This window comes from Buceros rhinoceros, unplaced genomic scaffold (genome assembly GCF_000710305.1).
Source record: "Buceros rhinoceros silvestris isolate BGI_N320 unplaced genomic scaffold, ASM71030v1 scaffold24145, whole genome shotgun sequence".
NCBI classification, from domain to species: domain Eukaryota; kingdom Metazoa; phylum Chordata; class Aves; order Bucerotiformes; family Bucerotidae; genus Buceros; species Buceros rhinoceros.
The window spans coordinates 1-10,938 of NW_010413723.1; the positions used below are offsets into that span (position 1 = coordinate 1).

At 54.5% G+C, this 10,938-nt stretch overlaps 1 protein-coding gene across 1 annotated transcript; it reads right to left on the reverse strand.

Moving 5' to 3' along the window:
- Nucleotides 1-456: 456 nt before the first annotated feature.
- CYTIP (cytohesin 1 interacting protein) lies at nucleotides 457-9,660 on the reverse strand (the record flags this gene model as incomplete). Its single annotated transcript, XM_010136869.1, has 7 exons — nucleotides 9,460-9,660; nucleotides 6,596-6,645; nucleotides 6,237-6,291; nucleotides 3,553-3,655; nucleotides 3,334-3,427; nucleotides 2,878-2,947; nucleotides 457-523 (listed from the first exon to the last, which is right to left on the reverse strand). Coding segments are annotated over exons 1-7 (592 nt in total), but the record flags the coding sequence as incomplete, so codon positions are not given.
- Nucleotides 9,661-10,938: the final 1,278 nt, after the last annotated feature.

Here is a 10,938-nt window from a genome sequence, read left to right on the forward strand (position 1 = left end):
ACCCCACTCTGGGATTCAGTGGCTCTGGTCTCAGCAGCTTCCCCCCTTTCCCTCGGGTTTGCTGTTTCCTGGCTGTGGGTGCTCCCAGCCCCTGACCTTCCCCCACGCACAGAATCAAAGCTGCTCGCTGGGCAACCCCTTAAAAAGCAAACAAACAAACAAACAAACAAAACTCTCCCCTGGTAAGTCCAAAATCAGAGTGGAAGGGAACTTTGCAGCCCGCATCAGCTCCTCTCCTAGAATTCATGCAAACCAGCCTGGCTCTGCATTAGTCACGCAGCACCCAAATCCACGATGCTGACAACAAAGCTCCCCGGGGCCAGACCCCGTCTCCACCAACAGGGGAAAACGCGACCCCTCGAGAATCAGAGGGAAGAACCGCGCTGTGCTGGTCAGCCAGGGTTCCGCAAAAGGACCCATCGGTGCTGCGGTTTCCCTCCGGAAGCAGGGACGTACCGTGCAGCAAACGCTGTTCCTGTAAGAGCAGGGCGCGCAGCTCCACGCATTTCTGCCGCAGGGTTTGCTGCAGACGAGAAAGAGGGCTCCGTCACTAGACACTTGCAAAGGAAACGGCGTGTTCAGGAAGCACAGGCCACCCGCGGGAACCACTTGTACCTCCCTCTTCTCACTGAGACAGTTCTCACAGGGGTTAGCAGATTTCTTCCAGAAAGCCCAAGGCCACTCGTGGCCCAGGGGCTGTGGCTGAGGGACTGTGATGTGGCACCGCAAACCACCCCTGCCCCGTGTTAAGAACACCCCACCCCGTGCATCCTCACGACCTCCCGGTGCTACCTGCCAGCCAGCGCTGAGCAATACTGTTCCTTTTCTCTGTTGCAGTTCAGCTTTTAGTGCAAAAATAAACTCTGGCAGAGTTGATTTAGACAAAGAACCCAACGAGTGAGTGAGCCTCTACCTCAGTACGAGCATGAAGCCGGTGGTCCTCAGACACAGGCTGGCGGATCACCCATTTACACACCCAGACTGACCCACCAAGCTGCCGTGGGCGATCCTGGTATGGCATTCACTTTTTTTCTCTTCCCCACGTTTCAGAAAATGATCACAAATTGACACCCAGCCCGGCTGCAGGGTGCGGAGGCACTGGGATGCCCTGCAGCAGCACCGGCGTGGGGAGCCCCTGGCATGGAGGTGCTTCCCAGGGCTCCTTCAGTGCCCTGAGGAGGAGCAATGAACAAGGGCACTGCGAAACAAGCCTTTTCCAGCCACTCTTCCCGCTGAATCACTTCCCAGAGGAAGTGGCAGAGCATCAGGTGCTGCTCCCCGAGGGCAGGACACGCTGCTGCAACCGAATGCTCAGACCTGGGACGTGTTGCACTCGCAGGCACATCACCATCTCGCTGCGGTTGCAGTGACAGAGCACGCCCTTCAGGAAGGCATCAGGGATGGCTATAAACAGAACTAGGTTCTTTCCACTGCAGCCGCACTGTGCGAGAGCGCGGGGCCGGGCACACCCCCAGCGCTGACTCTGTAACGACGCTCGTTACAGAGGTGTCATGCTTCTGGGAAACAGCTCTTATCTACAGCCTCCCCACTGGAAACAGCCTTTCACAACAGACGATTTTGACATTTTGGCTTTATAATTTTGCTGGAAAGGGGTGGGGAGATGGGGGGTGGCCCATTTCTGGTGAAACACTGTTTTTTTCATCCAGATTGCTAAGGGACCTGACAGTGGCCAGGATGGAAGTGCCCTGCTACTGCGTTCTCATTAACACAGGAGGAACTCTGTGCCTCTGGGGTCTGGCTCATTTCTTGCCGTGTCTGGACTCCATCCAGCTGAGTGGCCTCATCATCTCCAGCCACTGCCCCAGCTCCCACCAGTCTCAGGCACTGGAGACACAGTCACACACAGCTTCACGGGAGGCCAGCATGGCCCCTGTGCTCACCCCAGTCTCCCAACACCTCCCACCCCACCAGGCCAAAGCGATGGTGACCAGATACTGCCCCCACAGCCAGACACTGCCCTTGCTGTGGAGAGGTTGGGAGGGACCCCTCCTTCCCTCATCCTCCAGCCCCCATGGCTACCATTCACATTACAGAACCATGGAATCATGGAATCACAGGATCATTCTGGTTGGAAGAGACCTTTAAGGTCATCGAGTCCACCCACCCACAGCATCGATGGCATGCAGCGCATTACAGCGCCCTGTGCTGTACTCTCATAAATGCAGCACAAGCCACATTAAATAAACATTGTTTTAGACGTGCTAAATACTAAACACTAAATCACCCCCGTGGCAGAACTTACATTTTATGGGCAATGGCACATATGGCAAACGCTGTTCCTGCTGCTCAGCTCTGGCGTGCCCAACCCATTTGGCACGAGGTTTATTCTAGCCAATTAATTTTTAATGCACTTTTTAAAAACACCGTGCTCCCATGTGGAGGGTTTTGGCATAGAGTTGCCCTCCACTCAGGTTGAGGGAGTCCCGGCTTTGGAAAGCCCTGTCATTGTGGGCAAACAGAGAGACACAGCGGGGTCCCAGCACCCGAAACCCTGCTCCCAGCACCCATTAAACCTGCTGCCAGCACCCAAACCCCTGCTGCCAGCACCCAAACTCTGCTCCCAGCACCTAAACCCTTGCTGCCAGCCTGGCTGCCTTGGGCTGGGCTGGGGGAGCAGAAGCTGGAGGCTGCCCAGCTGGGCACAGTTGAGACATGGGCAGAAATGGAAATACTTAGAGAGTTACAAAAATTATTGTGAGGGAAAAATATTACCAGGCTGGGGGTGCTGGCAGCAAGGGACACACAGGTGTGTGCGCCACGACACCCAGCCCCATTGACACCCACCCACCCCCCATCAGCATCGAATCCACAGCAGCCTGTGCGTTCAGCTACGGATTAACTAACTCGCGGTGTTACCTTCAGTAGCTGCAGCCTGGCCTCGAGCTCCATCCTCCGCTGGAACATGGCCCCGTTGACAGTCTCTAACCTGTGAAGAACAGGAGATGTTGGCACCGAAGGGGAGAGGAGCACCAGCGCTGCTGGGACTGCCCGGCTCTGCGCTGCAGCTCCCCGGGCAGCAGTCACACACACGGACAACTCTGGCCAACCCTCCCTCCACAGCCGTCTTCAGGGGCTGGTGCAAGATGAGCAGATGCCTGGCAGGGTCAGGAGAAATAGAACCGGGGAGGGGGGACACTGGGGCACCCTCCCGGAGCAACTCTCTGCCTCCCCAGCCCTCTCCGGCAGCTCTGCACAACCAAACCCATGGGGACGGCCTCTGGGACAGCCCAGCACAGCAGGGTAGTGCTAGAAGCTTCCTTGGCTCCCCGAGGGACTGTGGAGCTAAAAACAGCTGCAGGGAGGGATGTCTACCTCAGATAGTTCCCCGAGGACTTGATCAGGTCTACTATTTGCTTGTGACTGTACCCATCAGTGCTGACACCGTTGATGCTGGCGAGGATAGCACCTGTTAGGGATACCCAGAGGCCAAAATCAGCACCTGCAGCGCACGCCGCCTCCCGCCTGCACCGCAGTAAACGGAACGGGGAGAAAGGCGAGGCCCCCCACGGCAGGAAAGCCACCAGTAGTTACCGGACTGAAGGCCAGAAAGGTGGGCAGGACTTTCTTCCTGAATTCTGCAGACGCAAGTGCACACCTCCAGGGAGTAATCGCTGTGGCGCGGAAATCTGACCGTCTGTTCATACCAAAGCGACAGTGTCACCAGTGCGAAAGCCACGGAAACAACTTAAAAAGCAATAGTCTTTTCCCAGATGCTTTAAAGGGAAGGCAGTGATGAGCGGGGTGCCCAGCGAGCCCCTCGCAGCAGTACAGCCTGACAAGCAGAGACCACGCGTTCAGAGAACCACCCTCACCCAACAGGCACCTGCACCTTGGTTTGGAAAAACCTTGTTGTGAAGCGCGTTCTTATTCCTTATTGACACCTCGGTGACGTCAGTCTAAACTGTCACTCGCAGGGTGGGGGTTGCTCTCTGGAGGGGAGTTGTGCTGCCAGCCCCAGCGCGGCAGGGTGGGACAGAGCCCTGACTGCCCCTCGCTGCCAAAGCCGCCTGATGGCAGCCGGTGCTGCCGCAGAGACCAGCTTCCAGCGAGGACTGAAAAGCAGGAAGAGCTGAGCCTGCTCTTGCTCCTTTGGCCTCTTAAAGTCGTTATCCACACGTCCCCACACCCCCTCCAAAGCGCTTTTCGTTCTTGACTTGTACATTAAACATACATTAAGTCGCTCTAAGTATAAACCCGCCATGTGATAATCAGAGCTGACACGTCTTTAGAGACGTGCGGAGGCAGGCGCTGCAACCTGCCCTGATCCTGCAGTGGCAGGAAACGGCTTCTCGGTTACATGCAAATATCAGCATTTAGCCACATCTTTCTACCAAAATTTAAGACTGAAGCTGAACCTCCTGAAAACCTGTGACAGCCACCTCTAGCCTAGACACAAGAGGTCAGGTCAGATCCCCAACATTCTCAGTCAGTGTGGAACAGGCAGGGATGGAGACCAGCTGAGTTCAGAGCTTGTCTGCCCAAACCACACCAGGACAGTGGTCTGAGCCCTTAGACCAACCACAAAACTTCTGGTCGAACTAAGAGCTCTTGAGTCAGACTCTTGGAGGCTCTTGGAGGACGTGGCACCACAGGGCACACTTGCCTGTCTGTTCGGTTTTTTTCTTTAACTGTTTCAGAGTGGTAGGTCTCACCTACCAGCCTGAAAGACTGGGCCAGCTTGAGCAGAATGAGCTGGACAGGTAGGATGGGATTCATCACATCTAACTGGAGCCAGCTGGAGAGACGTGTCTCGATGTCCCCACCAGCACTGTCGTTAGAGGTGGACATCTCCAGAGCGTGACTGGAGGGTGGGCTGGACTGCCCTCTCACGCCCCTTACCCTCCTCATGGACAGTGGAAGATGGCTGGGCCCGGCTTTTGGACCAACCGCTGAGGTGGCTGCGGCGAGGGGAGGGACATGCTGCCAGAGCATCTGCTCTGCAAACACCTGGGCACTCCGGGAGCGCACAGCCCCTGCCACGGCCCCAGGCTCTGGTCTGGGCACGGGAAGTGGGAGAAGAAGTGGGAGCAAGCGAGAAACTCTGGCGTCCAGCCATCGCTGCAGTTCTCGTGAGCTCCCTGCAGATGGTAGACGCAGAGTTTCACATCACCTTGTTCCGGCTTGCCTAAATTTGATTTGTAGTAGTGAAATTACAGCTTCTAAATAATGGCTTTTCCTCGGTATCAGAGAGATGCTGCCTTTGCATAGCCCAGACTTCTAGTGGAGTGCTCATGCTGAATGTTCATTTAGGAAGAAAATGTGCCAAGAACAATTATTTTTAATCGGAATGTCACGTATAATGAAAATCTGCCCTGACAATTTATACAAAACGCCAATAATTGACTCAATTATCCTCCCTTCTGAAAGCTCTCCGCTGTTCACGAGCCGAACGCTTACCCGCTCATTAGTCACAGCACCAAACCTGGAAAAGTTAAGCTCTTCCTAACACACTAATTTCCCTGAAAATACTATTTTCCCATTGTGCACAGGTAAGGGCAAGTGCTTCGAAGATGGCCTGACCTGCAGTGAGCCAAACAGAGGAGCAACCTGGGAGGGTCTCACGGGCTCAAGCTCGCAGAGAGGCTCCTGCCTGCAGGACCTGGCACAGGCAGAGCTCTGTGGTACTGCCCACTGCTCCCAAACGTATTGGAATACGCTAATACCTTACGCAATGATAACATACATAATTACATAATATACAATATAGAAGCATATAACAGCTGTAATAAACTACAATAAATATAAACTATACATATTATGTATAATTGTATAATATATTAACTATTATTGTAAAAACGTTTTAAAAACTGTTTTTAAAAGTTACAATCCATACTAATACTGTACATCTACTTTTTTTTTGATCTCTCTCTTTCTGTATGAAAACATTCTCATATCGAACTCTCGAATAAAAAGATAGTCACTTACAGAGGTCAGAAGGCGCCACCATTGCCTCATATTTGGCTCTGGATGAGATTTTTCCTACATTCAACATTTCGCCTTGTCAGAAGGCCAGAAATTCTCACCTGAGACCTTCACTATGAAAAAACCCTTGGACACAGCTCTGTCTCATCCCTGTAAGCTCTTCAAGGTTCCCGAGGCACTGGCCGATGCCTTTCGCTGCTCTGCGCTGCCTTCACCTCATTCTGAGGATGAGACACTGCTGAGTTCGCACCACGTTTTATTATAAATGAATCGACTCGTCATTTCAGTCTTACCTGGATTTCAAACCCAAACGTCTCTTTATCTTCTTTGAAAATCGCCACGAGGTGTCTGTAAGGAGAACACACGGCATTCCCGATGAGCGCCGGGGAGCCACGCTGCATGCTCTCTGTATTTCTACCCCAAACCATCACGTCCCCATCACTGCCCATCCCCGGGCCAGCAGGGCGTCAGCACACCTCCCCTCAGATGTCACAGAGGTGGTCCCTGCTCTTTCCTTACTCCTGCTCAGTGTCACAGGGTCACCTGCACGTCCCAGGTGTCGGGTACCACTCTGCCTGGCACTCTTATCCCACGGGAAGACTCCCAGGACACAGCGTTCAGTAACAGGGATTACAGAAGAGCATCGTCATACCTTTGTGGCCTGGAGTTGTCGCCCAAGGTGCTGGATCTGGCTAAGTCAAGCTGTAACCAGGAATGGGAGTGGAAAAGCGTCAGCAGGGTCATGGTTCTTCGAGGCACATGGCTAAAATCAGCAGTTTAGAGACAAACGAAACCTGGCAGGTGCCTTCCCACCACCAGCTTGCACCAACGCAGCCTCTCGCTCAGTGAAATGAGAAACTTCCAAATCCAGGGAAGAGCAGCTCGCTCCAGGATACAAGACAACTCAGCAGCAGCAAGATTTAGCAGTGACCTTGGTCCTCACGGGAGAAAGCGTGTAAGCAAGACCCTTTGTGCACCTCGATCCCTGGCAGTAACTGTGAACATCAGGCGTTATCACTTGTAAAAGCAGACACCGTCTGCAAAAACATACCATTAACTTCAGAAAGCGCCGTCACTTGGAAGAGGCTGAGCTGGAGCGAAGCCACTGGACAGAAGGAGTTCTGCGCTGCCCCAGACCAGGCGTTGCTGCTGATGGCAAGCTCAGCCGCAGGCAGGCAGTGCCAGCAGCGATGACCTGCGGGCGCGCTGCCTGCTCCCTGCAGAGCTTGGAAAAGGTGCTCCTCCTGCCCAAGAGAACTTCCTCCACCCTACAGCCCCTCTCCAAGTGAGTGAGTTATCGAGGGTAATTTTACACAGTAACAGGTCTGATCTCAACACCTGTGGAAGAGTTCAACTGGTGTTGCTGCAAGATGAAGCATCAACTGTGTCACATCCTGGTGTGAAGGACTGCATGAACCTGCAAGAGGCAGTTGGCAAAGGAACTCATGTTTATTTTTATTATGTTAGAATTGAAGCCCTGGAAAACTGGCTACAGGACAGCTGTTTCATTTTCCCAAACCTTTTAAATAGAAAATCAAGTATTTCCAACATAAAAAAAAAAGGCCATGGGTACTCGCAGCACATCAAAATACTATTTCAGTTGTTCTCCTCCAGAAAACCTCTGGGCATCCTCACCGGGAGACAGTAATGTAGTTCATGTTCCAACTTCATTAGAAACAAGTGGTCACCCGCTAGCTCTCCAGCCGTCCCTGCTGCGAGTCAAGCTAGAGCTGAGCTACCACCAGCCAACATAAAATGAAGCAACACAAGGCTTTCTTCTTCCTGCAGTGGGAAGGTCCTATTTAGGGTATATAGGGGTTGCTGTGAAAGAGCACAGAATCACAGGATGGTTTGGGTTGGTAAGGACCTTAAAGGTCATCCAGATCCAACCCCCTGCCATGGACACGGACACCTTCCACCAGACCGGGTGAGAGCAAGTGGAATAATACAGGTTGAATTCTAAAGAAAATTTTCTGATGGCAAAAGTGCTTGGAGCAGGGAACCCTTCCCCAGACTGCTGGAGGTGTCATTTCTGAGGAGGGCAGAAATGGGAAAGACAAGAGGTACAACCCCTCAAGACAACCCCGGCGTGGGGCAGACCTTCCCCTGGGCCTTGCAGTGTCCACAGTCCTCTTGGCTTATTTTGCATCTCTCCCACAGTGGGGACCCTTCAAACTGCTAGAACGGGTGAGGATCCCACATTCTGAAGGCCAGGGAGTGCTGCCACTCCCACTAACACGGTAACGCAGTGCCCAGACCATGTCTCTGTTATGCCCTTCATGTCTTCCTCCTGAAATTCTGTGGCCGTTTCTAAACCTGACGCCCACACTCAGAACCTACACTGACTGCAGGCAGCTCTCTCTGCCATTTCTTGTGGCATAGCACGTGGCAACGAGCATCCTGCACAGGCTAGACCTGTGCCTGAAGCCGTGTCTGGAAACAGCCAGGACCAGCATTAAACACTGAGTCTTCCCAGAAAGGCGAACCACAAATACGGAATTACATGAAATGTTTGTAGCCCGTGTAGTCAAACACTGGCTTCGGCAGTAAATGGTGCCACAGCGTGACACCTGCGGAACACCCCACCTCATAAAATGCGTTTCCTTGGGGAGAGAGAAGGAGCGGAGAGAGCCCTTGCGTGTACTCATGAACAACAGATCCCCACAAAGGGCTGCCCCACCGCAGCCGGGGAGCTGGGTGAAGCCAGCAGCAGCAGCAGTGCTCAAGATCGGGCTGGCTCTGGCTTCTCTTGATCTCCCCACACTGGTACAAAGACCAGGATTAAGTGTGTTTTGGTTACCGAACAAAGCAGAGCCTCAAGTGGGCAGATAGTACGTTCCAGTTTTCTGATAACACTTTCAGATTATAGTGTGTCTCGAGCATTTTCTATTTAGGTTCTTCACGCTGGACACACAGACTGAGGCTGGAATTGCTCAGCTGGCAATTTACAGCAGCAGCAAGAGGGAGTGTGGTGGGAATCCAGCTGCGAACAGCGGGAATGTGCTGTTCTGGGGGAAAAGCCCAGAGCAGAGACACAGCCCAACCAGCTCCAACGGCTGCGGCAAAACACCTCAAAATCTGGATGGCAATAACTCGTGGAGGGGGCTTCCTGCCGGGGTTGCAGAGCGAAGGGCAGTCCAGGCAGGCTGCTACGCTGAAGTAACGCAAGTTTAAAGGAACACCCAGGGAGCAAGCACCACTGCAGCACCACTGCAAAGGGAGAAAAAATGCAGCCTGGGCAGGACCTGGGCTGTGAAAGCCCTTCATGTGCCCAAGCCCCGCAAGCAGAACACCTCCTCACTCGCTCCTAGCGGGAGCTTCCCAGGCAGCTGCTGCGAAGAGTTCACTGCAGTCCCCAAACGGCCGGGCTAAGGGTCCCCGGGGGCCGTTCTTCCAGCACCCTGAGATCAGGAGCCGCGGCGAGCGGGCCCGTCCCTGCAAACGCGGCAGGGCAGTGAGCTGCTCTCTGGGCAGGAAGGAGCCTCAGCCTCCCGGAGCACAGGAGGGACCCCGTACCTGTTTGCGCCCGCGTGGCAACGTCGCCAGGTGCTGCATCCTCCTGCTGTCCATCGGCACAGCCGGCTCCTCACCAGTGGCACAGGCGGGGCCGGCGCCGAAGCCAACAAAGTTGGCGTTATGGTTCTGCTGAATGAGCCGCCTGAGAGCCATGCCGGCGGAAGGGTGCTCAGGGCGGCGTTGCTAAACGCTGCGGCATGGCTGAGGAAACAAACGCCCTCGCCCCTCCGCGATCAGAAAGTACGAGGCCGGAAAGGCAGCCACGTGACCTGTGGTTTAGGTGCACATTACATAAATCCCTTCCAGCAGATCACCAGGGCGCTCGGTATGTGTTGTGCTCTCAGGAGAGTGAAGAATTAGGCTGGGCAATTAAAGAAATCTGCTTACTTTTGCCGTTCCTGCACACGATTCTCACCACACAGCCGCTGCTCTCTGCGGTGATTTGTCCCTAAAGCACTGCTTGCCTCAGACACCTGCCTGAGTTCAGCTGGGTCATTCTCTGAACAGCTCACCATCCCCCGCTTTGCTCAAACTACCTTGTGGCAAAGCTGGGCACAGCGTGCTGGCTGGGTGACCGTGCAGGGCAGGACTTCCCAGCCACAGGGAGGGAAGCAAGAACTGGAGGCCACAGGCTGAGAGCAGGAGCTGGAAGCAGCACCGAGCAAGGGCAGAGCAATGCGCTTTGGTAGGGAGTGATGACTTACCCAGCAGAGCAGGTCTGGGAGCAAACCACAAACCCAATGTGGGGCTGAAGGTGCAGGGGGCGGCAGCAGGGGAAGAGGAAGGCAGCCATGCTGTGCCTGGGCAGGCACCGCACTCCTGCCCACCTGACCGGGCAGGAGGGGAGGTCACCGTCACCAGCAACACCCCAGGGGCCCTCTCGGCCCTGCCAAAGCATCAGCTCTGTACACACACCCAACACACCGTGCCAACAGCCAGGGGCCTTACAGGGCACTGGAACCATCGGTCCACCCCAGAGCAGAGAGATCCCACCAGGGATCTCGCCCTGGTCTGCACCAGCCAGAGCACAGACTGACCTGTGGGAGAGCCCTGGGGCAGCACAGCTTGCCTGCTCTGGCAGCCTCGCCCCAGCCAAGTCCTAAACACACATGGACCAGCAGCCACCCTCATCATCTCGCAGCCCAGCAGCCAATGGCCGGAGCCCCGCATCCCCAGCCAGAGCCCCGTGTCCCCAGCACCGCCTGCTGTCGGGGGCCAGGAGCAGCCACTGAGGAAGGTTGGACACCCTGATGGGACTCATCTGAAACACAGTGGGACAATAAGTGTACAAAGGAACCAGAGTTCATCACAATTAACCTTGCTGGCATTCAAACCCTCGCAAGGGAGAAGCGGGGCTGCTTCTACCAAGACAGAGAAGTAATAAAAATGTACGAGCTGTGGTCATTGCTCTCAGTAGAGACTTTTTATGCACCTTCGCACAGTGTTGCTACCCAGGGAGCGGCTGGGAGAGGTGTGGGC